The sequence below is a fragment of the Canis lupus genome, chromosome 35 (genome assembly GCF_003254725.2).
Source record: "Canis lupus dingo isolate Sandy chromosome 35, ASM325472v2, whole genome shotgun sequence".
Classification (NCBI taxonomy): domain Eukaryota; kingdom Metazoa; phylum Chordata; class Mammalia; order Carnivora; family Canidae; genus Canis; species Canis lupus.
In genome coordinates this window covers 22,770,670-22,797,715 of record NC_064277.1, presented here as the reverse complement: position 1 = coordinate 22,797,715, position 27,046 = coordinate 22,770,670, and the positions used below count along the sequence as shown (strand labels likewise).

General features: G+C 42.5%; 1 protein-coding gene across 7 annotated transcripts in view; it reads left to right on the top strand.

The window, feature by feature from the left end:
- The window catches only part of KIAA0319 (KIAA0319 ortholog), a 96,809-nt gene that overhangs the window by 17,812 nt on the left and 51,951 nt on the right, over window positions 1–27,046 (top strand). For 5 of the 7 annotated variants that reach the window (XM_025443061.3, XM_025443094.3, XM_025443070.3 and 2 more), the window contains exons 2-3: window positions 19,529–19,687; window positions 24,916–25,655. In XM_025443061.3, the coding sequence (XP_025298846.3) occupies window positions 19,633–19,687; window positions 24,916–25,655 (795 nt within the window). In that variant the 5' untranslated portion in view covers window positions 19,529–19,632. Of the gene's footprint in view, window positions 1–10,860; window positions 10,884–19,528; window positions 19,688–24,915; window positions 25,656–27,046 lie in introns of all 7 variants that reach the window. The other 2 variants (XM_049105873.1, XM_049105872.1) reach the window with 1 other exon arrangement.

Below are 27,046 nucleotides of genomic sequence, written 5' to 3'. Positions count from 1 at the left end.
ATTAATTTTACCTTCACATCTGGCTGATAGTTTTGTGCAATGAAGAGATTCAAAGTTGTTTTTACTTAGAGTTTGGTATTGCATTTAGAAATAGAATGTTACTCTGAATTCTGCTGTTTGGGGATGATAACCTATTTCTTTCTCTAAGGAAGATTTTAGAATATTTTCTTTCGGAGTTCTCAAATTTTATGAAGATGCCTGGGTCATCCATCGCGCTTATTATTCTTTGGGCCCTCTTGCTCTGAAGACTATTTTTTTTTCCTCTCATCAAGGACATTTTGTTCTGTTATTTCTTTACTCCTTTCCCTCTATTGTCTGTTCTTTTTTTTCTAGAATACCTCTTAGCTATATGATAGAAATTCTGGCTTCTCCCTCATACTTTTTAACATTTTCCCATATTTTCTACCACTTTGTTATTCTGTGTGTGTGTGTGTGTGTGTGTGTGTGTGTATGTGTCTGCACTAGGGCAGAGCTGTGTATCCTCAGACTCTGTGGCTTTCCTTTTTTTCAGAGGCAGACATATTGCAACCTCTTGAAAGAAAAGTTCTCTGGCTGTTTTCTTTTAGGGCATCGCCCCAAGGATGGTGTGTTGGCCTGTTCTGTCTCTCCATTCACAGGTGGAGGACTTGGAGCTTCTTCAGTGTTGTCTCTGGGGTCCTGTGCTGCCTCCATCTCTAGGGAATGGGTTTTCTCTCTCTCTCTCTCTCTCTCTCTCTTTTTAAAATATTTAATTTATTTATTCATGAGAAACAGAGAGAGAGAGAGGCAGAGACACAGGCAGAGGGAGAAGCAGGCTCCATGCAGGGAGTCTGACATGGGACTCAATCCCTGGTCTCCAGAATCACACCCTGGACTGAAGACAGTGCTAAACCACTGAGCCACCCAGGCTGCCCAAGGGTTTCCTCTCTCTCCATCAGTTTCATGCCACCTTCTTTCTGTCTTCTAGGAATTCGTTGGAATTTCAGGTCTGTACTAGTGCTTATTCTGATTATTCTTGTGTATTGGTTTATTTTCTTCTATCTGTTCAAATGTCCTGCCTGCCTTCTCCCTCTTTTTTTTTTATTGTTTATTTTTTACTGAGAACGTTAGAAAAGGGAAAGAGATCTGTGTCCAGTCTGCCATCTTGGACTAGAAAGTTTCTTTTTATTCTTAGCTTGCCAAAGTTCTGGTAATGAAGCTGATTTCCCCAAGAAAGATTAATGTGAATATATTTGCTGCATGTACTATGTCTCTGGACAGTCCTTGGTCACTCATAAGAGTGACCCTTGTCTCTAGAATCTGTCTTTAGAGACATCAGCTGCTTCCAAGGATGGAACTATACCTCTGTAATGACTCCCTGGGTATTTGGTCTGTTACTGCAGCATTCTGCTTCTCTCAGGCTTTGTTGATAACACAGGTGTGTTAAGAGGTAGCTGTGATAGAGAATCACAAGACAAGTACGTTATCTCCCATACCACCATCTGTCAGAGGTTTCTCTGGAATCTTCTTATGAAAATTCTGGCATCCTCAGAAAGAATAAGACCTAAGTTTTCCATAATAATCACAACCAGCACCTTTCCGGGAAGCTTGGGTGTATAGAAACCTGAAGGAAAGTAATCGGTGGAGGGACTGAGAAGGGCATGAGTGAGACTGCCTCAGAAGAGTGGTGAGCCTAACTCCATGCTTCTCGGTTTCCAGTGTGCCAGCCCTGGCTGATATCACACTGCTTCTGTTTCCTGCTGTGAAACGAAATACCAGAGAGACTGGCAAGAGGAAGTAAGTCCTCTGCACGCATAGGGGTCAGGTAGGAGCTCCTGAGGGATAGGTTCAGAATGGGAAAAACAAAACACAATTATGGATTGTCAGCATTTCCTTCAAGGTAAAAGCAAATAGGCTCTCAGATTTGAACCCTTCCTAACTAAGATTTAAACTAAGCTCCAGAGTGCTGCAGCCCTGGCTGCAAAAAATGATCTTTGAAAAAAATTCTGCAGTAGAATTGCCTATTTTTTGCATGTCTGAATGTTGAGTTCAAGAAACTCAACTCTCTGGGCAGCCCCAGTAGCCCAGTGGTTTAGTGCCACCTTTGGCCTAGAGCGTGATCCTGGAGACCCGGGATTGAGTCCCATGTCAGACTCCCTGCGTGGATGGAGCCTGCTTCTCCCTCTGCCTGTGTCTCTGCCTCTCTCTCTCTCTGAATCTCTCATGAATAAATAAATAAAATCTTAAAAAAAAAAAAAAAAACTCAGCTCTGGGGCACCTGGGTAGCTCAGTGATTGAGCATCTGCCTTTGGATCAGGTCATGATCCCGGAGTCTTGGGTTGGAGTCCCACGTCGGGCTCCCTGCATTGAGCCTGCTTTTCCCTCTGCCTGTGTCTCTTCCTCTCTCTTTCTGTGTCTCTCATGAATAAACAAATAAAATCTCTAAAAAAAAACTAAAAAAACTCAATCAACTCCACTGCTCCCACCACAACACTGGTAAAATAAATTGAAAATAAATTGCTAACTTTCCCCCCAAGTGGTATATTATTAACCAAGGAAACACAGGACAGCATTTTAAGCCAGTTACTCAGGCAGTGTGAGACCTAGCTATGATTGCAGTCCACTTACTTGTCCTTTCAGTTGATACTTTGATTCAGGCCAGAGCTATGGTTGGTTTGCTCTGGCCAAAGCAGCCTGGGAAAATTGCTACAATATGATTTGCACCCCTGCTGACCGCAGAGTGTGGTGCTCTGCACATCAGAAGGTGCTCCTTTATTTTAGGGTCTCCCCTCCCTTGCACATTAAGGCCTCCCTGCAGGTCTGGCTGACAGGGTGAGAAAAGTATTGTTGATAGAATTGTGTGAAGACAGGCCGTCCCTCCCTGCTCGCATGCACCCCCCTCTCTCCCTTTTAAGATCATGGCTGGGGCAGATCTCCTCTCCTTTTCCTTGTCTTCCTAAGGCAGTCACTCCCTCCCATCTCTGTAGTATTGCTCCTTGTGGTTACTGCATTCCATTGGTTCTGGCCCTCCTTGCGACACCAGAAGGTCAGTAGCAGCCTAAGGCCATGGCACCAGGCCAACGCCATTCACCTTGCCTCATCCCGACATGTAGGCATTGGGGTCATCTCAAGTCTTGAGGAGGAGGAGAGCACAATGTGTAAAATACTTTGAGAGAGAGGTAGGCCACATTCACGTAACTTTTATCACACTCTATTGTTTTAATCATCCTAGTTGATTACTAGTTGTCATTAATCTCATACAGTGCCTAAATTAGAAGTTAAACTTTATCAGACATATGTGTGCATAGGAACAAACAGTACACGTAGAATTTGGTACTATTTGTGGATTTGGGCATCTGTGGGGTGGGGTCTTGGAATGTATCCCCCACAAGTAAGGGGGGATATGATATTCCTGCCGTGCTGTTAACCAGTCTTGTGGCTTTGAACACCAGCTCTGTGGTCAGGACTTTCCACATTCTCTCTCCTCTGAGTTCTGGACAGATTTATCCCATGGCCTGCTCAGCAGCTCCACTTGCATTGGATGTCTTGCATTATTTTGGGTCATGGCCTTGCCTTTCTTCCAGTTGCTTTGTCATCCATACCTACACCCTATCCAAGCAGCTAATGCTGTAGGTTCCACCTTCAGGATAAATCAGGACCTTCATTGCTACCATCTTGCTGTAGTACACCGTCCTTCACCTGGATCACACTGTCCTTCACCTGGATCACGGCAGGAGCTCCCACCGCGTTTCTGCGTCTGCCCTTGACCCCTGCACTGTCTTCCATATGGCAGCTGAGGGAGCCAGTCCTCCAGCGCGTCCCATCTCCAAGAACAAGCCAGGGACCCCTTACACTGATCTACAAACTACAGTGGCTTCCCGCTGCCTCCCCAACTGTATGTTGGTGCTTTCCCTTGTCTCACCTGGCTGGCTTCCTTGCTGTCCTGGAACACAGGGCATGTTTCCTCCTCAAAGTGTTTGCATTCATATCCTCTTCATTCAGGCACCCACTCGATTCATCTCTCATCGCCTTTAAGTTCATTAATTCTTTTTTTATTTATTTTTTTATTATTATTTTTTATTTTTTTAATTTTTATTTATTTATGATAGTCACAGAGAGAGAGAGAGAGAGGCAGAGACTCAGGCAGAGGGAGAAGCAGGCTCCATGTACCGGAAGCCCGACGTGGGATTCGATCCCGGGTCTCCAGGATCGCGCCCTGGGCCAAAGGCAGGCGCTAAACCACTGCGCCACCCAGGGATCCCAAGTTCATTAATTCTTTAGCGCTGTCAAGTCTGCTAGGTCACCCATCCACTGAGCCTTTTTTTTTTTTTAAAGTAATCTCTACACCTAATGTGGGACTGGAACTCACAGCCCTGAGATGCAGAGTCGCTTGCTCTACTGACTGAACCAGCCAGGTGGGTGCCCCCCGCCATCCACTGAGCTTTTGAATTTTGGGGAGGCTTTTTTGTTTTTAAGATTTTATTTATTTGAAAAAGGGACAGAGAGCAGAGCAGGGGGCAAGCAGAGGCAGAGGAAGAAGCAGACCCCTCGCTGAGCAGGGAGCCCCCATGCGGGGCTCCTTCCCAGGGTCCTGAGACCATGACCTGATCTGAAGGCAGACACTTTACCAACTGAGCCACCCAGCCAGCAGGGCCACTTTAACCTAATTTCTCCTCTTGGGAAACCAAACTTGCCATGAAAAATTGAGCCCAAACCTGCGGTTGCCAATTCTCGAGAGAAAATTTTTTTCTTCACACAGAACACTGGGGCCAGATATTTTTGCTTTCTTATTCACCCTTTCGCCCACAAGGATCTCTCCCAAAGGTTCCTGGCTCCATGAGGTTCTTTGTTTCCAACTCCTGGACTTGAATGTGACCAGGGCTCTGACCTGTGCCCTCTTAACATCATTAAACTGAACTCCAGGTTTTAGAAACCTGCAATCTCTGGCAGCCACTGTGTTGGGATTGGTTTTTCACTCTGCTTTCCAGCTACCTGTTCCTTTTAGTGCTTATTCTCTGAGTGTGATTATGGATTTGAAAGGGTGTTTTGGGGGGATCCCTGGGTGGCGCAGTGGTTTGGCGTCTGCCTTTGGCCCAGGGTGCGATCCTGGAGACGCGGGATCGAGTCCCACATCGGGCTCCCGGTGCATGGAGCCTGCTTCTCCCTCTGCCTATGTCTCTGCCTCTCTCTCTCTCTCTGTGACTATCATAAATTAAAAAAAAAAAAAAAAAGAAAGGGTGTTTTGTACTGTATCGTATTTTCCCAGCAACCTCAATAGTTTACTGGGTTGCCATCTTGCTAGACACAGAGATCCAGACTCTTCCCACACATATGTTATGCCATATTTTCTGTTCACGGTCCACATCTCTCATGTAATATTGTGTCACAGACTGTGGTAATGCGTGAATATTATATATCCGTGGGATATTCAATTAACTTAGTCATACCTCAATATGGGACATTTGGGATTCCAATTTATTATTTATTATTATTATTGCCTTGTGTTTTAGTTATGACAAAACTAATTTTATTTAAAAGATTACTCTTCATTATATCTTTCCTACTTTTATGCTATTAAAATATCAATTTTTTTAGATTAAATAGTAGAAAACTAGGATTTTGATTTATCTTTTTAAATATCTATCTATTAGAGAGAGAGTGCCCCAGGGGAGAGGGGCAGAAGCAAAGGGAACCCCAAGCTGACTCCCCACTGAGCATGGACCCTGATCCCATGACCCAGAGATCATGACCTGAGCCAGAATCAAGAGTTGGGCACTTTACCAATTGAGCCACTGGCTGTCTCTTTAAATATCTTTGCTGAACTATATCCCTTCATCTAATCCCCTGATTTTTAAGTTCATTTTCAGTTTGGCATTTTATTTATTTCTTCCTAATATTACTGACAATTTTTGCTGACTAAGAAATGTTTTACAGCTTTGTCATCACATTGACAGGTGAAAAGATGAGTGACAGGTATATAGAAAACTAAACAAGCAACCAAGACATTTATTAACTGCCAAAGTACAAACATTTTTAAGTTTTTTTTTTTTTAATTTTTATTTATTTATGATAGTCAGACACAGAGAGAGAGAGAGAGAGGCAGAGACATAGGCAGAGGGAGAAGCAGGCTCCATGCACCGGGAGCCCGACGTGGGATTCGATCCTGGGTCTCCAGGATCACCCGTGAGCCAAAGGCAGGCACTAAACCACTACACCACCCAGGGATCCCAAAGTACAAACATTTTTAAAAGAAAGATGTATGATTATATGCAGCTCATTCAAGAAGAATATTACATAGTTATAATAAATTAAACACATGGAAAATAAAAGTTATTTTTAATTTTTTAATTATTTTTTATTATTTTTAAAAGATTTTATTTATTCATGAGAGACACAAAGAGAGAGGCAGAGACATAGGCAGAGGGAGAAGCAGGCTCCTCTCAGGGAGCCTGATGTGGGACTCAATCCCTGGGCCCGGGATCATGCCCTGAGCTGAAGGCAGATGCTCAACCACTGAGCCACCCAGGGTCCCAATAAAAGTTATTTTTAAAGTCTGCTTTGCATGTATGGGTTTTTAGAAAGTAAGCTAACATAAATCACCTTATTAAAAATCCACTGCAGTAAGAAATTATCAAGTATCCACTGTAAAAACATCAAGATAAATTGAGCTTTTATAGTATTTGAATATAACGGATTTTTAGGAATATCTTGAGAGGCACCTGGGTGGCTCAGTCAATTAAGCATCTGACTCTTGGTTTTCGCTCAGGTCATGATCTCAGGGTCATTGAGATTGAATCATGTGTGGGGCTCTGTGCTCAACTGGGAGTTGGTTTAAGGATTCTCTCTCCCTCTCTCTCTGTCCCTCCCCCTGCTCTTGTATTCTTCTCTCTTTCTCTCTAAATAAATAAATAAATAAATAAATAAATAAATAAATCTTAAAAAAAAGATACCTTGAGAGGATCATGCTGGATCTTTTATATTAACTGATAGGATTTTAAAGAGGTTCCTGGGTGGTGCAGTTGGATAAGCATCTGACTCTTAGTTTCGGGTCAGGTCATAATCTCAAGATCATGAGATAGAGGCCCATGTGGGGATCCATGCTCAGTGCAGAGTCTGCTTGAGATTCTCTCTCCCACTCTGACTGTTCCTCCTGCTTGTGTGTGCATGTGCCCATGCTCTCTCTCGAATAAATAAATCCTAAAAAAAAAAAATATCTTCAGTGTTCATACCAATTTTTGTAAAACCTTGTATACAGTGTTTCACAAAGAATATAATACAACATGAGATACGAGGTAATTAACATCCACAAGAACAAATAATGTCATCTGTGGAGAAGTCTGGGAAACCATTCACTTTGACCATGCTTTCCTTGTACTTTCCATCCTCCTCAAAAACACTGTTGTGCTTAAAAGGAGTTTGTCATATGTTCTGTAGAAACTTGTATCTTTTTATCCTGTTCTTTCTTTGTGTGAAGAGGGACCTCCTCTCTGCTACACTGAATGGAAATGGAGTGATGACACATTGTGATGTAGTCAGGAGGGATAACATAGGGAAGGGAAAGTGCATGTGCACCTGTATAAAGATGCAGACAAGATAGCTTGAAATGGAAAATTCAGGAAGTAATGATAAAAACTGTATTTTAAAAGGTAAGGTAAGTACCAGAAAGAAGAGCTGCAAGTGTTGAAGGTGGCTGGTTGCTCCTTCAGAGTAGACCCTGGAGATGGGGAGGGAGGCTCCTTTGTCAGGCTCTTTGCCTTTAAAACTGATTAATTTAGGGGATTCCTGGTGGCTCAGCAGTTTAGCGCCTGTGTTCGGGCCCAGGGCGTAATCCTGGAGTTCCAGGATCCAGTCCTGCATCAGGCTCCCTGCATAGAGCCTGCTTCTCCCTCTGCCTGTGTCTCTGCCTCTTTGTGTCTCTCATGAATAAATAAATAAAATCTTTATCTAATAAATAAATAAATAAAATTGATTAATTTAAAAAAGCATAAGAGGTAATATCACATTACCTAGTATAAAAGTGACTTCTTCTAGGATCAACAGTGAACTCCAGCGCAGCAAAATGGGTACCTGTGGGCAAACCTTACCGAAAAACAGAACAGTGAGGAGATAAGTATCAGGCTGGATTCTGGCTGTCACATACAGGATTTTATTTTTTTCCATACACTCAGCTCCAGCTGAGATGAAAGCTGTCAGCTGGCTTTGAACAATGTTTCAGAGAACTACAGTAATTCTATCTCTTTGAAATTGGGATTGCTTAATTTAAAAAGTTGAAAATTGGGGATCCCTGGGTGGCGCAGCGGTTTGGCGCCTGCCTTTGGCCCAGGGCACGATCCTGGAGACCCGGGATCGAATCCCACATCGGGCTCCTGGTGCATGGAGCCTGCTTCTCCCTCTGCCTATGTGTCTCTGCCTCTCTCTCTCTGTGACTATCATAAGTAAATAAAAAAAATAAAAAAATAAAAAAGAATTAAAAAAAAAAAAAGTTGAAAATTAAGGTATGGAAATGTCCCTCCCCCCCTCCCCCGACTGGCTTTCTGAGTCCTTTCTCTCAGTTTGCTTCTCCCTTTCACTTGAAAGATAGTGACTCCTTGTGTTCTGTCTTTTGTCTGTAAGCTGCTCATGCTTGCATTAAATGCTTTCATACATCAGTGGGGATTCAGCACGGTGACTGGGTCAAGCTATTACTTCCGTGAGCGAAGAAGAATCAGTGTTGGCTCTTTCTCTGGATGATGTTGTATGTGTAGATCTTCTTCTGGGGAGGGACATATACTAGCTGTCCAGGGCAGCCTTAGCTGCCCTCATAGCCAGGGCTACCTGATAAAATACAGTAGAAATATGTCCTAAATACTGCATGATAAAACAATCGTGATTTATCCCAAGTCCACATTTAATTGGGAATCCTGTATGCCTATTTGCGAAGTGTGGCTGCCCTATTCATCGTCTGTCCCTCATGTGTCACATACATTTCCTGACTGTAACCTTGTGCAGGCTCTTTATTGCTCTTGTGATTTACCGAGGCTCTTGTTGCCAAGTGGATCTAAGCCTTCAGTGACCCAGCATAATAGCAAGAGTATTAAATATATTTATTTATAAAATATTAAAGATGTTCACATGACTCCAAGGATACAAAAGGCTATTTGCTTAAAAAAAAAAGTCTCTGTCCCTGCCCTCCCCTTAGTCATAATAAATATTAATGGTTTCTTGTATATTCTTCCAGAGGGAATTCATCTCCAAGCAAATTGATATTTATATTTTCCCCTACCCGACTCCCTTTTCACAGGATTAGTAAATACCATAATCACTGTTTTGCATTTTCTTTCTTTACGGAACAATAGGTCTTGCTATCTGCCAGCATGCTAAGAGTTTTCTCTCTCTTCACAAATGCAGAGTTTTTCATGTTTGGGGGGACTGTGATTTATTTAACCAATTCTCTGCTCACAGAAGTTTGGTTGCTTGCAGTCTGCTTGTTCATTCCAGTATTGTACCCAGGAGCAACAGAGAGTGCATAGGATTTCATAAATGTCCAGGTGTGTCTGTGGAATACATTCTCAGAAGTGGGATTGCAGGAAGTGCGTAGTGCCTGCCCCCTGCCCTCCATAGACACTGTTCCTATTCACACTCCCATCAGTGAGCATTGAGTAGCCATATCCTCACCAACAGAAGAAAGTAGGAAGGTTTTTTTCATCTGTGACCATCTCGTAGGTGAAAAAATGACATTCCTTAATTTTAATTTGTATTCCTCTTTTTTATTCCTGACTTTGAACATCTTCTTTTGAGGTATTTAAAATGCATTTATATTCTCTGTGTCCTGTCCATTGATGAACAACTCTTTGAATTGGATGATTGTTGATTTGAGGGCATTCTTGTTTATTAGGGAAATTATTCTTCGTCTGTGATGTGAGTTGCAAATATTTTTCCCACTTTGTTGACACTGACTTCATATGTGGCGATGTTTCTATGAAAATTTTTATTTCTACCTTTTATTAATGGGTACAATTTATTCATATTTTTTGTGTGACTTCTGAGTTCATATCATGCCTAGGCTTTCCTCATGCAATTATATAGTTATATATTTACATGTAGTCCTTCATAGTTTCTTTTCTTTAAAAAAAAAAACAACTTATTGAGCTAAAGTTCATATAACATACAGTTCACCAATTTACACTGTTCAGTGACTTTTTGTGTATTCACAAAGGTGTACAGCCATTGCCACATATATTCTAGAACTTTTTCATTACCTCAAAGGAAATCTTGTGCATAAGAAAAATCATTTCTTTTTATTATTCAGTTGTCATTTTATTCCTGTCTCCCAATCCTGGCAACCACTAATTTACTTTTCTGTACATATGTACATATTTGTCTATTCTGCAAATTCCATATAAATGGAATGATAGGGGCACCTGGGTGGCTCAGTCAGTTGAGTGGCTGCCTTCTGCTCAGGTCATGATCTCCCAGGGTCCTGGGATCGAGCCACACGTCTAGCTCCCTGGTCCTTTTAAATCCCTCTTCCTCTGCTCGTGCTCTCTCTGTCTCTCTCTCTCTCTGCTCACTCTCTCTCTCAAATAAATAAATAAAAATAAATAAATTAATTAATAAATTAATTAAAATGGAATTATATAATTCGTGGTTGTATCTGACTTCTTTCACTTAGCATGTTTTAATTTTTTTAGCATAATGTTATCAAGATTCATCCATCTTGTAGTATAGATCCATACTTCATTTCTTTTTATTGATGAATAATATTCCACATATGGATATATTACATCATGTTATCTATTTTTCAATTGGTGGACACTGGGGTGATTTCTACTTTTTGATGATTGTGAATAATGATTCTGTGGATACTCATATACAAATATTTATGTGGACATATGTTTTTATTTCTCTTGGCTGCATCCATAGGAGTAGAAATGCTGGATCATATGGTAAGTATATTTAGTCGTTCTGAGGAACTGACAAAAACTGTTTTCCAGAGTATCAGCATCATTTGACATTTCCACCAGCAACGTATGAGTTTTACTCACTCCATATCTTTGGCAACATTTTTTATTGTTTGCCTTTTTAAAAAATGTTTATTATTTTTTTTAAGATTATTATTTATTCATGAGAGACACAGAGAGAGGGAGAGGAAGAAGCAGGCTCATTGCTGGGAGCCCAATGTGGGACTCAGTCCCAGGACCCCAGGATCACGACCTAAGCCAAAGGCAGATAGATGCTCAACCACTGAGCCATCCAGGTGTCCTTATTGTTTGCCTTTTTTGATGTTAGCTGTGCTAATGGGTGTGAAGTAGTATCTTCTTGTCCTTTTGATTTGCATTTCCCAGCTAATGATGTTAAGCATGGTCTCATGTGCTTATTGGCCATTTATCTGTTTTCTTTGGATAACTGTTTGTTCAGATCCTTGCCTATTTGAAATATTATTCGTCTTATTGAGTTATAATAGCTATGTATACTAGATACAATTCCTTTTTTTTTTGTAAGATTTTATTTATTTATTCATAGAAATGCAGAGAGATAGAGAGAGAGAGGCAGAGACACAGGCAGAGGGAGAAGCAAGCTCCATGCAGAGAGCCTGACGTGGGACTCGATCCCGGGACTCCAGGATCATGCCCTGGGCTGCAGGCGGTGCTAAACTGCTGCGCCACCGGGGCTGCCCTAGATACAAGTTCCTTATTAGATATGTGATTTACAAAAATTTTATCCATTCTATGGGTTGTCTTTTCACATTCTTGATGGTGTCTTTTCAATCACAGAAGATTTTAAATTTTGATGTTTATTTTATCGGTTTTTTCTTTTATTGTTTTTGTTTTGGTGTCATATTTAAGAGACCGTTGCTTAATCCAAGGTCATAAAGATTTACACCTGTTTCCTTCTAGTATGTTTATAGTTTTAGCACTTATATTTCATTTTTTTATCTATTTTTAAAATTTTTGCATATGGTATGAGGTAGAGGTCATATTTTATTCTTTTGCATGTTGATACCTGGTTGTTGCAGTACCGTTTGTTGGAAAGACTGTTCTTTCCACTGAACCATTGTAGTACCTTTGTCAAAAACCAATCCTGTGGCTTATTATTGTGCTTTTATGGTTTTGTTTTGTTTTATTTTTGAAGAGTTGATATATTTATTTGGAAGAGAGGGAGAGTGAGAGAGCAACAGAGGGAGAGGAAGAAGTAGACTCCCTGATGAGCAGGGAGCAGGGGGCAGGGAGCCAGAGATGGGGCTCAATCCCAGAACCTGGGATCATGACCCAAGTCAAAAGCAGATGCCTGACTGAGCCACCCAGGTGCCCACGTTTTGTTTTTTAGGGTAGAAATTTATCTTCGTGTAAGGTGTGAGGTAGGAATACAACATATTATTTTTTTTCAAATGGCTTGCCATTTTTTTAGTATCATTTATTCAATCATCAGTTTTCCCTCCACTGATTTGAGATGCCATTTTTATTTTTTTAATTAAAAAATTTTTTGAGATGCCATTTTTATTTTTATTTATTTATTTTTTTAATTTTTTTAAAAATTTATTTATGATAGTCACAGAGAGAGAGAGAGAGAGAGAGGCAGAGACACAGGCAGAGGGAGAAGCAGGCTTCATGCACTGGGAGCCCGACATGGGATTCGATCTTGGGTCTCCAGGATCGCGCCCTGGGCCAAAGGCAGGCGCCAAACCGCTGCACCACCCAGGGATCCCGAGATGCCATTTTTAATAATTTCTTTTAGTCTTGTAAATATTTGGACCTACTTATTGAATATTCAGTGATCTACTTTTGCACTTATACCATCTGTTTTAATGACTGTCACCTTATAACATGTTTCACTGTCTGGTAGGAATAATTTTGCCTTATTTCTCTTCTGTTTCAAAAAATTCTTGCCTCCCCTTCTTGTTTATTCGTCCATGTAAACTTTGTGATCAGTTTTATCTAGTTTTCTATTCCTCCAATTAAAATTTCTACTAGCATCATTTTTATTGGGAACATGGAAGTGTATAGGTTGACTTAGGAAAAATTGACGTTTCTGATGTTGAGCCTCTCTATCCAAAAACATTTATTCATGTTTTTCTCCATTTATTTCTTGTGTTTCTCACAACTTCCCATTTTTAAGTCTTAAAATGAACATATCTTGGTGAATTTATTCATAGCTCTTCTTTTTTTCATTATTTTTTATTTGTTGTTGTTGCTATACTTTTCTGTTGTATCATTTATGTTCTTTTCTTGTTCCTATATTCTCCCATTATTTCTTCTAAAAGTTGTTGTGAATGGTAAAAATCCTAAGAAATATGAGACATACCTTAATCTTCTATTTTTAATTTAATCATTTGGTCCTTGAGGTTTAAAAATAGACAGGTGTCTTCTTTCTACTATACAGTCATCTGTTTACAGTGGGGGAATACAAAGTTGTCTGTCATGCATACCAGCAGTCTTGAAATCCTCTATCACTTAAGTGGTTTTCCTAAATTCTTCATATTTTCATTTAAAATGTGTGCTTATAGTAAACATTAGCTTTTTTATTTTTATTTGTTTTTTTAGATTTTTATTTATTTATTCATGAGAGACAGACGGGGGATGGGGGGGGGGTGGCGGTGGCAGAGACACAGGCAGAGGGAGAAGCAGTCTCCATGCAGGGAGCCTGATGTGGGACTCAATCCCGGGTCTCCAGGATCATGCCCTGGGCTGAAGGCGGCGCTAAACCACTGAGCCACCGGGACTGCCCACATTAGCTTTTTTAAAAACTAAAATCATTAATGTTAATGGGTGAGAAATTTGTAAACTAGAAGTCAAATTATATCAACTTATATTTTAAGATTGATCTTTTTCCTCAAGAAGTTTATAATTTAGTTGGAGAGAAAATATACGTATACCTGAAAAAATTAATTGCCCCCATAAGGAAGTATATGCTAGCTTGCATATAAGTGGTTTCAGAATTCTTGGCCTTATCAGCCACTTTAAAAAATTACTGAATTCTCATAAAGTTTTGGTCTTATATAGTATTTGAAATCTTCTGATGAAGTTAATTCATGTATTGGGACCCAGAAAATGGAGGCTGGTGTCCTGAACCAGCCCACATCACAGATTTAACTCTGAGTTATGGGAAACACCTGTCAAGGAATACTAACATATGCAAATGGAAATCCTGTAAGTCAGCTTTGGCTAACTTAAATTACCCTAGAAAATAGGGCCTGCTAGCCTTGGACAAAGATGCCGGACCTCCCAGACAACCTTCCAAGCTCTCATGCCCTTTTATTCATTGCTGCTTCTAATGCTCAATAAAACTGGGTCTTGGGGCACTTGGGTGGTTCAGTGGTGGAGCATCTGCCTTTGGCTCAGGTCGTGATTCCAGGGTCCCAGAGTCCTGCATCAGGCTCCCCATGGGGAGCCTGCTTTCTCCCTCTACCCATGTCTCTGCCTGTCTCTCTGTGTCTCTTGTGAATAAATAAAATCTTAAAAAAAATTTTTTTTAACTCGTTCTTGCCTAAAATTTCTCAGGAAGAATGCTCCATTGCTTGTGAGTCACTGTACTTCTCCAATCTATACATTGTTTTGTTTTGTTTTCTTGAATAAAGGACCGCAAACTTGTGACTATATTGTATTATTTTTGTCATTTGACATTCCATAAAGTAGCTGTGACTTACTATGTCTCTGCTGTGAGCTTATCTGAACCTAAGCATTTTATAGCCCATAAGCTGAACAATAACAACAAAAATTGCTTTAAGTAATGTTACCTATTAAGTAAAATGGCATCTAGGTCCTTATAATAGAAAGTTCAAGATAGGCAGTGGCTTAAATGAGATGAAAGTTTATTTCCTCCTCAGAAAAACTCAAAGGTTGGCAGCCCAGGGCTGCTCCAGTAACTCCATGTCGAGGCGTCTTCATGGTTGCAGATCGCTGCTGGGGTACCAGCCCTCATGCCCTTTCGAGGCAGCAGCAAGATGGAAAGAGGAGGGGAAGGCAAAAGGAGGTTTCCCTATGAGTCCTATCCAACAGTTGCTTTTATATGTGATCCAACAAAATGGAATCACATGACCTCACTAAGCTATAGACAGAGTAGATGGGGTTGGAAATGTAGTCTTCTAGCTGGGTACCCTGGTGCTCCAAATAACCTGAGTCTTATTACTAAGGAATAAGGGCGGAATGTTCACTGCATAGACAAGGAGCAGTCTTGGCCATGGTCACCCTCACCTTATCCTTGAGCCTCTCTCTGCATCCTTGAAAGAGGATCATCATGATCCCTTTCTTGTCCAGGTCTTAGCACAAGGAGTGCTCCATTATTGCTTGATGAGTACATTTTTGTACTTTGCCCACACCTGGGCTCACCCCATTCCTACATCTCATTCATTCTCTGATCCTAGTCCTAAGCCCTGCTTACCTCATCTCTGAATGAGCACTATAATCAAAAGAGAAAGAATGCTATTGGAGCAAGGGTTCCAGGATGGTCTAGGGATCATGAACAATAATATACTCAGAGGAGGAGGGAGGTTTAAGAACAGAATCAGGCCAGAAATGCCAGGAATCAGAAATTTCTACTCTAGGGACTCTTGGCTGGCCCAGTCAGTAGAGCATGCAGTTCTTTTTTTTTTTTTTGAGCATGCAGTTCTTGATCTTGGGGTTGTAAGTTCAAAGTCCATGTTGGGTGCAGAGATTACTTAAAGATAAAACCTTAAAAAAAAGAAAGAAAAATATCTATCGTACATACCAGTTGGTAACTTTTTCCTTTTTTTTAAGATTTTGTTTATTGATTTGAGAGAGAGAGAGAGAGAGAGAGAGAGAGAGCGAGCATGAATGGGGAGGAGAGGGAGAAACAAAGTCCCCATGAACAGGGAGCCCGACATGGGGCTCGATCCCAGGAACCTGCATCCTGACCTGAGCCAAAGGCAGACACTTAACCGACTGAACCACCCAGGCACTGGTAACTTTTTAGATAGCTGGCATGTTAGAATGACCATGTTGAAATACCCTAAGCCTTCTTTAAAAAGGAAAATTATAATTGTATTTTATTAATGCAAAGTAAGATGTGCTCAGTTTAGGAAAAGAGAAAGAAAATACAGGTAAGGAAGAGGAAAAAATATGAAAAGGAAGAGAAAAGTTATTCTCATTAGTCTTCACCTTGAAAGGGGCATTTCTTTCAGATCTTTACATGTGTAAAGTTGATCCATGAAGAGTTTATGTAATGGTGTATGGGTTTGTACTATTTATAACGTTTTGAACTTGTTAAGCCTTATTTTAAAAGTCCTATTTTATCATGCAGACACAACTTTACATTTGATGGAAAAATTTTTTTGAAGGTAGACAGGCTTTCTATGTGAATTCTTTAGTATTTTTCTTTCCCTTTACTGAAGACATGAAACAACAGCAAGGTGGGCAGAAGGCAAGCAGCAGGAAAGAGCATGACCCTTATCAAGAGAAATGGCAATTCAGAGACTGAACAAGTAAGAGAGATCTTGTTAAGGAACCCAGAATAGAATGTGCTTATGTCCCAGAGCCATAGAAATGGACAGGGGCTGCTGCAGGGAGAGCTTGAGATCTGACTCTGAAGCTTGGTTTCCTTTCATGGAGAGGAAATGGGAATAGTAAGAACTGTTTCAGAGAGATTTGTTATGATGATCAAGTAGGAAAATATGTCAAAACATAACTTAAGGGCAGTCCCGGTGGCCCAGCAGTTTAGCGCCGCCTTTGGCCTGGGGTGTGATCCTGGGATCGAAGGTGTGATCCTGGGATCGAGTCCTGAGTCAGGTTCCCTGCATGGGGCTGGCTCTGCCTGTGTCTCTGCCTCTCTCTCTGTCTCTCTCTCTGTGTCTCTCATGAATAAATAAATAAAACCTTTTAAAAAAAGAACAAAAAACATAACTTACAAAGTACTACCCATGTACTTAAAAATACAAAACTTATAAACTATTAGAGCTAAAAAGACTTTTGGTAACATCTGGTCCATATGCATATTAATGTTGGATAAATGGAGGGCCACTGTTTACTGTATTAATGTACTGAATAGGGATCCCTGGGTGGCGCAACGGTTTAGCGCCTGCCTTTGGCCCAGGGCGCGATCCTGGAGACCCAGGATCGAATCCCACGTCGGGCTCCCAGTGCATGGAGCCTGTTTCTCCCTCTGCCTGTGTCTCTGCCTCTCTCTCTCTCTCATAGTCTGTGTGACTATCATAAATTAAAAAATAAATAAATAAATAAAAAATTTAAAAAAATAATGTACTGAATAAAGAACCTTAACTATGGAACTGACACTAGGAAACCCCTTGTTAACTGAGCACTGTAAGTTTGCACTGGGAAATGACAATGAGTTGCTGACAGTACATTGCACAAGGGTATCTGACAGAGTGCTGAGGGGTTGGAAATGTAATGGTGTATGGGTTTGTACTGTTTGCCAGTCTGTTTGCCAAGCTGTGTACTTTTGGAGTGCTTTTTGCCCAGCGAGGTGTCTTTTCTTAATTTGGCCAAATATAACCAATGGTATAGTAGAGGGCTGATCTCTTTCCATGGGATGATGGACTGACTGTCCCTCGCTAACAGCAGCATTGCTATTCTGGGGCAGCATTCCGGTCAGCTGACTGAATGCTAGTACTGGATACCCAGCTGCTCTCTCTGGCCTTTTGGGTACTGTGGTCAATTACTGCAGATGAGAGATGGTCAATCTTCCCTTCTATCCACTTGTTATCTCAAACCACACTTTCAGTGCTAGAGTGAAAGGAAGTTATTGGTGGCAAATTATGTGCACCAGTAGGTTTTCTTTTCGGGGTCTTAGGAAGGAAGCTTATGGGGGCTCTTACTGAATGTTGACATTCCCCACTTTACCTTAGAAGTTAGTGTTCTGATGGCCTCTGTTACTGTGCACAGAGAAGTATTATAGCAACCTCCTGACTTTACCTTGGTCATCTTCACTCCTTTCTGGTCTCTTAGTCTATGTCAACTCAGTAACACTAGATCCTTTTAGTCCTTCTTCTGCCTCCCCTGAGCCCAGGGCCAATGATGGTTGCAGGGTGGACAGCAGGCTCATTCTAAGTTGTCAGTGACAGAAGTGTCAGTGAAAGTTGAACAGGAGGCATTCTCAGGATTTGAGTTATTTCAAAGTAAGTGTAAGCAGTTGAGGGGGAGGTATAGAATTTTTCCTTAATCTGCTGGGTATTGACTACCTTTAGCTCAAAATAATCTTCATGCCAAAGTGGTATACTTTGAGTGACAAATTCTGCTCCCCTTCTTGTTCTATAAAACTTGCTAACAACTGACCTCTCTACCAGCAAGACAGACACCTAGAGTTTGTAAGGAGAGGTTCGGGAGGTACATTCAAGACAGTAGGCAGAGAGCACGTGATCATAGATGGGGGTTGGAAGATGTTCAGCACAGGATTATGGGCAGGGAAGGGGACATGTGGGAGTACAGACTTATAGGCATTCCATCACTATTAGGGCCTTTCTGGCCTGGTGATTGGGATGTTCCAGTCATTGTAAAACATCTTCATCAATGCCTTCATCAATGCAGAAATAAGAACAATGGGTTTTGAGTAGAGTATCAGTTAACGGGTCTTGTCTGCTTCTGGCTTTAATTGTTGGAGTCTATGAGCAAGAGGACTAGCTGACACTAGAAGGTCTGGACTTGTTATGTACCTGCTAGAATTGAGGAAATAGAGTAGTATGATTGATTTCATCTTATTTCATGGATTCGGTGTGCAAGGGAAGTAGGTGTTGGGGATGAAGAATTTCCTCTGTCCTTCAAGATCCTTCCAGCTGAAAAAAAAAAAAAAAAAAGATCCTTCCAGCTGGACTCAGAGTCAGATTGACAGGAACAGATTAAAAGGAGGAAATCAAATTTAATAGTGTAAGTATGGGGAATCCATACAGACATGGAAATTCCAAAGACAGTCAGGCAATGTGAGCCTTATATGATGATGAGCTAAAGAGAGGGCTAGGGGCCTGAGGATACCAACAGGAGAAAGACTACTAGTAAGAAGGTGAAAGGAGGTGTTTGGGAAACACAAGTGCCCTATTACATAGAGAAATTTCTTAGGTAAAGGGGGATCTTTGTTAATAACTCTCTTCCTGGGCTACATGTGTGGCTCAGTCCGTTGAGCATTAGACTCCTGATTTCAGCTCATGTCATGATTTCAGGGTTGTGGGATCAAGCCCCACATCAGGCTCCATGCTTGGGGGAGTCTGTTTGAGATTCTCTCCTTCTCCCTCTGCCCTGTCTCCCTGCTCACTCACGCATGTGTGTGCTCTCTTTCTCTCTCAAATAAATAAATAAACAAACAAACAAACAAATAACTCTCTTCCTGGTACTTTTCCTGAATCTGCTGGGTTTGACTTGCTTTTAACTGAAAATAATGTTCATGCCAAAGTGGCCCATTTGGGGGCTGCCTACCCTTGGCCCCTACAAAAGCATGAAAGCTTTCTCAGGAACTGTACTTTCTGTTTGAACAAACTTAGGGTGGATAGTGTGCCTGGGATATGGCCCCGTGGTGTTAACAAGGACATGCTTCCAAGTGACATGAATAAATGATAGAAATAATTTTATATGTTGCCTCATTTACCTATTCTTTCTCTTCCTTCCTGTTTGCTTTCTGATTTTCCTTTGAGGTTCCTGAGTCCAAATCTGGTTCCTAAGAAACATCAAAGGACGCCTGCACCAGAGGCCTTAGAAGGGTCTCCTTGGCAGCAGACTCCGTCCACTGTGTGACAGAATGACATCCCCCACCAGTGTGCTCTCTTCATTGCTGCTGCTGGTGACTGTTGCAGGTAGGAAACCATTGCCCTGGAGATGCGAGCATCACACATGAGCTTCCCATCTTTGGCTTAAACAACTCAGATCAGAAACAAAACAGATGAACCTAGGGGAAGGGAGAGAAAAAATAAGATGAAATCAGAGAGGGAGACAAACTATAAGAGACTTTTAACAAACTGAGGGTAGCTGGAGGGGAGGAAGGTCGGGGGATGGGGTAACTGGGTGATGGGCATGAAGGAGGGCATGTGATGGGATGAGCACTGGGTGTAATATGAGACTGATGAATCACTGACCTCTGCCTCTGAAACTAATTTACAACAACAGTAACTCATGATCAACCTGAAATGAAGTGTATTTGCTTTCCAACAGAATTATTTTGCATATTTACATTACATTTCCCTACATATTTTGGCATGAAGGCAGACCGCATGTGCAAGTGGTTTTCTGGAAACAGGAATTTAAATAGGTTTTTATTATTAATGAGTTTTGAAAAGATAAAGTCACATTTTATATATACTAGAAAAACTTAATGTATTTATTTAAAATGAATGATTACTTAGCCGATCTTTTTTGGAAAGCAAATGACCACAGTCTCTTATATCATAAATCTTTATTTTCATATATTCTGCTTGCTTACTGTGGACATACCCATGATAGGAAATCACTTGTGAGCAGCAGTGCTGGTGATCTGTTTCCTGGCTAGGCCAGTTAGGGCCCCTTTGAACTTACCAAGGACTGAGGATGGAGATATGGCCAGGAAAACTGATTTTATGTCGTGGATTATCAGAGTGTAGTGAGGCTTACCTGTGTTAAAACAAAACAGAAATTCAACTGAGTAAATTTAAGGGTCTAGTTAGCTTTACTCAAGGATTCCTGAATTGGGCAGCATTCCATCTAGAAGGTAGAAGGGAGCTCTAAGGAGCTGTACAAAATGTCAGAATTTTATAGGGAGAAGGAGGCAAGGTCATCTTCCCGGGAAGGCAGGGAATCTTATGCAGAAGACCTCAGGAGTAGGATCAGGACACTCCTGACTGATTAGATTGTGCTCCTGCAAGAGGCTGGATCTGCAGTTGCAATATCAGTGGGGCTTCACGTAAGTAATTCTGTTTGGGACCCATTTCTTTTTTTTTTTTTTTTTCCCACATTTCTTTTTAACCCTAACAGTGACCTTTGTTAAAATGCAGTTTTCTCTGCATCCAGACATACTGCACCAGAAGGCCTAGCAGTTGTGGCTCAAGTGTCTGAAGCAGCTAAATTATAAGCACTGTTGAGTACACAGGAGCCACTTCAGAGAGTTCTATTGCTGAAAAAGCCCTGCCAATCCCCCTACTGTACTAATGTTTGAGTATTCTTTTTTTTTTTTCCTTTTAAATCCCTACTTTTTCATTCCTTTTGTGATTTTTCTTGTGATTTTTCCATTAATTAAAAATTCCTGGGCGGCCCGGGTGGCTCAGCGGTTTAGCACTCACTGCCTTCAGCCCAGGGCCTGATCCTGGAGACCTGGCATCCCACGTCAGGCTCCCTGCATGGAGCCTGCTTCTCCCTCTGCCTGTGTCTCTGCCTCTCTCTCTATATGTCTCTCATGAATAAATATATAAAAATCTTAAAAAAAAAAGAAGCCTTTAAAAATAAAATAAAATAAGGGATCCCTGGGTGGCGCAGCGGTTTGGCGCCTGCCTTTGGCCCAGGGCGCGATCCTGGAGACCCGGGATCGAGTCCCACATCGGGCTCCCGGTGCATGGAGCCTGCTTCTCCCTCTGCCTGTGTCTCTCTGCCTCTCTCTCTCTCTCTCTCTGTGACTATCATGAATAAATAAATAAAATCTTAAAAAAAAAAAATTAAAATAAATAAATAAATAAATAAATAAATAAATAAATAAATAAATAAAAATAAAATAAAATAAAATAAAATAAATAAAAATAAAAATTCCTGGGGCAGCCCAGGTGGCTCAGCGGTTTACCACCACCTTTAGCCTGGGGCCTGATCCTGGAGACCCCAGATTGAGTCCCAGGTCTGCTGCTCCCTGCATAGAGCCTGTTTCTCCCTCTGTCTATATCTCTGCCTCTCTCTCTCTGTGTGTGTGTATCTCATGAATAAATAAATAAAATCTTAAAAAAAAAAATTCCTGGGGTAAGGCACCTGGGTGGCTCAGTGGTTGAGTATCTGCCTTTGGCTCAGGTTGTGATCCCTGGTTCCCGGGATCCAGTCCCACATTGGGCTCCCTGCAGGGAGCCTACTTCTCCCTCTGCCTCTCTCTGTGTGTCTCTCATGAACAAATAAATAAAATCTTAAAAAAAAAAATTCCTGGGGCATCTGAGTGGTTCAGTCAGTTAGGCATCTGCCTTCTGCTCAGGTCATGATCTCAGGGTCCTGGGATCAAACCCTGTGTAGGGCTCCTTGCTCAGTGGGAATTCTGCTTCTCCCTCTCCCTCTGCTTCTCTTCCCTTGTGCTCCAGGTCTCTCCCTTTCAAAAACATAAATTCTTCATATAAATTAATTATTTAAATTCTTAATTTCTTTATTAGTAAGCTTATTTGTAGCTTGCCTGTCTTCCCTCTCTGTCTTCTTTACCTTTGACAAAATGTTAACCAATGATTTCATTGATTTATCAACAATCATGGAGTGCCTACTATTGTTGTGCCCAAGATTGCGAATCCAAGAAACCAGCAAGGAGTCGACACCGATGCAAACACAAGAGGGTTTATTTACAAGCTCAAGCTTGGGTCCAAGTACACCCGACACAGCGACACAGCGGAGCAGGGACTTGGACCCCCGAGGTGGGTTCCAGCTTTTAAGGGCTGGTCTAGGGGACCTCCAGAAGGAGTGGAGGAATTTCTCAAGTTCTGTTTACATTCTGATATGGGGCTTTCAAGGGAGTTGAGCTCTATTCTCATTCTAATATGGGGCTTCCTGGCACTGGCTTGGGCTCTGTTCTCATTCTAATATAGGACTTTCTAGGGCGTTAAGCTCTAAGCTGTTTTTTTCCTGTAACTGAAGTAAAGGTAAATTTCAGCTCTTATTCACAGGGGCCTGGGATGGCTGGACCGTGTGCTAACGCTGAACTTAAAGTGGAATGGCCCTAATTTTTTCGGCCTCCACACTATGTTCACAGATTGGGCTGGGACTATGTAGAAGGTACAAACATGGGTGAGTGTCCTCTGGTCTCTTTGGGAGCTTTGTTGAAGGAGTCTGATAGAGTCTGAAGTAATTATGGCAAGTTGGCTCACAGAAGAATGGGTGAGTTGTTGGAAACCTTCTCAAACTTCTTTGTTTGAGATCTCTGCATATGGTACGTCAGTCCAAATGGACCATTTAGGTGATTTTTTGCAGAACAAAGGATTGATCTACCCCAGAAATATGTGGAAGTCTCTACCTGAATGAAGGCTTCTGCCGTGGAAAGATCTCCTTGGCCACTGAAACAATTTGCTTGCTTCAGGATCACAAGCTTCTTTCTGTACAGTGGTTTCTTCTTCTTTTTAAGATTTTATTTATTTATTCATGAGAGACACAGAGAGAAAGAGGCAGAAAGACACAGGGCAGAGGGAGAAGCAGGATCCATGCGGGGAGCCCAATGTGGGACTGATCCCCTGGCCCCAAGGCAGACGCCCAACCACTGAGCCACCCAGGTGTCCCTGTACAGTGGTTTCTGACAGTTTTAGAAGTTGGCTTTTGAGCTGCTTTGTGGCCAACGCCAGAAATGAAATATGGCAGTTTCTATACATCACACTGTCCAAAAGATGACCTAACAGTTTTTCAAGGGAATTTAAAGCACATCCCACCATGTGTGTTTGAAAGAAATTTCTAGCTTGGGTCTTCATTTAAAGGCCACTCAGGGATGTAGTGGTATCTTTACAAATATAGGCAACATTTTTGAGAGCAGAGGGGGAGAGTCCAAGATATATCCTTCATCATCTCTTGGTTTTATTTTTATTTATTTATTTATTTATTTTTATTTTTAAAAATTTTTATTTGTTTATTCATGAGAGACAGAGAGAGAGAGGGGGGCAGAGACATAGGCAGAGGGAGAAGCAGACTCCATGCAGGGAGGGAGCCCGACGTGGGACTCAATCCCGGGTCTCCAGGATCACACCCCGGGCTGCAGGCTGTGCTAAACCACTGCGCCACCGGGGCTGCCCCATCTCTTGGTTTTAATTGGAGACACTACTTTTTTATGTACAGCTGGAGGGTTCTCCCCTCCACCCATATCCAAGATTAAGCTTGTTGTTATAAAGTAAAAGGCTAAAAGTATTAGGTAGATTTACATTTGAGAAACTGTCATTTCAGTTGAATTAAAATAGTTGGTTGCAAGCTTATTCATTTGGAAAGGTGCATATCTATTACATGTAATTCTTATTATATTGGGCCAATCAGACTTTCCTATTGAGTAAGTAAGTGTTTGTCATCGAACAATTCTTAAAAATTTATAACGATGATCATGTGTATACAGGTAAAAATAAAGATGACTCCTATGCCATATTTAACCATTTCTCTTACCTCCAGTTAGAAGTGCCCTCTGTCAGTAGGAGGAAAGTAACAGTAATTTCAAAACATTGTCAGTGATGAGCCTTCAGTAGGAAGGAGATCTCCACCAACAAATAAAGAAGAAAAGTGACTGCCCTTGGATTTCAGGAAATGACAGACTGCAGCAGAAGGTCCTGAAAGTCTCGATTTCTCTCATTTTGTCGTGGACTGACGTTGTGTTGTGGTGCTGCACCACTGGGTGTCTGCAGGGGAGCTCCACCCTCACACCTGCCCTGTTTGCCCAGTGGAGACACTGGTGGCTATTTGGAATCTGATTAAAGCTAGTTGTTCTAGAGCTGTCCTGCAGACAAGTTTTTCTCTCCTTTGATGTTTTCCCCTTTGATGTTTTCCCCGTTGATTGGCCTATCTTCAGAATAACCTGTGAAATTAAAAAAAAAAAATCGGCTTAACAGAAGCGGTGATATGATGTTCCTAAAGCAAACCTTTGTGACTGAATTTTGGGTGAGGAGCAACATGTTATCAGTAACGTAGAAGTAGTACACAGATGGAGAAGAATGCTTCTGTGCTAAGTGAAAGGACATGAAGAGGCAGGTGGAAGGTGGGCAGGGGAAGGAATGTCAGGATAGTGGGGCAGGGGTGGAAGGATGGGAGGACCAGTGTCCGACCCATGTGGGGAGAGAGGGATTGTAAGATAGCACAGGGCATGTCTGTGCAAACTGCTGGTGGTTTTGTTCCTCATTGGAGGCTGCGCTGTTTGCAGGTTGCGCCCGGAGCCGATGCAGCGAGGGGAGGACGTTCGACAATGCCATTGTCTCACCCAACCTGGCAACAACCAGAATCATGCGGGTGCCACAGCCCACCCCCGTGGCAGACTGCACGGCCGCATGCTGTGATGTGGCCAGCTGTGACCTGGCCTGGTGGTTTGAAGGCCGCTGCTACCTGTTGAGCTGCCCACGCCCTGAGAACTGCGAGCCCCAGAAGACCGGCTCGGTGAGGTCGCACCTCACCTTTGTGCTCAGGCCAGCCCCGAGGCCAACACAACTGCTGGACTACGGGGAGAGGATGCTGCAGGCCAGGGGCTCTCCCTCGGGACTCTGGGGGGACTCTCCGGAGGACATCAGAAAAGACTTGCCCTTCCTAGGCAAGGAGCAGGCCCCCGAGGAGCCGGCCAGGTACTTGGCGGACTACAGGGAGCCCGAACTAGACCTTGTCCAGCCCCACCGGCAGCAGGAGCCTAGAGGGAGAGCCCAGGACCCCCGTGGGGACGTGCACTCCGGAGGCCCGGCGGGCAGCACCTCCTCCACTGGACACAGCCGTCCGACAGCCGCAGAGAAGCAGGGGGAGCCCGCGCCCCGTCAGCCGAATGGGTCGGCCTGGATTCCGGCCCTGAAACACACCTCAGAGAGCAGGTCGTTGGTCACAAGTCCACCCTCAGGAGAGGTGCGGGGAAAGGAGACTTTTCCGCTCCAGGAACAGCCCAGCAGCAGCTCTGGAGAAGAGGTGGGCCTGATTGCTGGAGACTGGGGCTGGGGCCAGGTGGGAGGGCCTGTGTGGGGCTGGAGGTCTGAGGCCTAGGAGGGCAGCCCTCAGAGCTGCCAGGTGACACCACACCTCGTTCTCTGCCGAGCTGTCAGGGCCACACTGTGGGAAAGAACGAACAGCGTTTCTGCCCTCACAAGTCAGCCACCTGGTGATGACTTAGCACAGCTCCCTCGGGTGCCTCTCCCAGTATTTCAGGGGAGCTGGCCCATCTGCACAGCGCACCTTTACAAAGAAGACCCACAGGCTCCTGGTGGAGTCACCTGTGCTAGGCCCACTTCCTCAAACCAGGGCTTGCAAATCAACCTTCCCCAGAGAGGTAGTATTAATGGATCATTCTGGAACTTCCCAGCCTGCACCTGTGAGGTCATCCATGAATGAGACCATTTAGTTCCCCAAAGGGAGGTGACCTTCCTGGAAATAATCCTTTTTTGTTGTTTACAGTTGCTTTATCTTGTGCTGAAAAACTTTTCCTTTCCCTAGCCCAGTGGAGGTCCTTTCTATAGGGTGCTGCCCGATTCATGAAAATGGTTCAATTGATTCAAAAAAGGCCAATTAGATCTCAAAAACCGAGTCAGTTGAATTATTGTGGGGTTTTCTTTTAAGACTTTATTTTTATGTAATCTCTACACCCAGTATGGGGCTTGAACTCACAATCCTGACATCAGTAGTCATTGATCCTGAGCAAGCCGGGAGCCAGAATTGTGAATTAACAGATTTGGCAGCAGTCACAGTGGGATGTGAAGTACACTGCTAAGGCATTCCAGGTGACCAGAAACACAGCTGAAACACAGCCGTGGCACCGAGAACCCCTTTCTGCGTTCTTTCTCGCCTTTGCCCTAGGAACGCTCCCCTAGGTTCTGCTTGGCCTCTGCTTTCCTTGCAATGAGCTCTGGATCTCTTGCTTTCCAGAGTTTCCCGTTTGTTTGGAGTCATTATCTCCACCGTGGGAACAAATGATTTTATGTGGGGCCAGAGAGTGAACAGTCAACACAGAATTCTTGAGACATTCTCAGTGCAAAAAAGGTGGTTTTATTAAAGCTCCCAGGGACAGTACCCTTGGGCAGAAAGAGCTGCCCTGGGATTGTGTGGAGGAATTAGTTACTTTTAAATCGCAGAGTAGAGACAAAGGAGTTTTCAAAAGGATTTTCATATGTTAAAGAAGATTTAGAAGATCCTGGAGGTCTAGCTGTTGTCAAGATAAAGTTGCTGTTTGCCTCTGGCAAAGGATTAACATTAAGACAGTTGGGAGTTTCCAGAGGAATGTTTTAGTTGCAGCCTCAAGTATTTGTCCAGAGGTTACAAGAAGTAAGGACGTTAAATTTTATCTAAATTTCTTTTGCCTTTGTTCT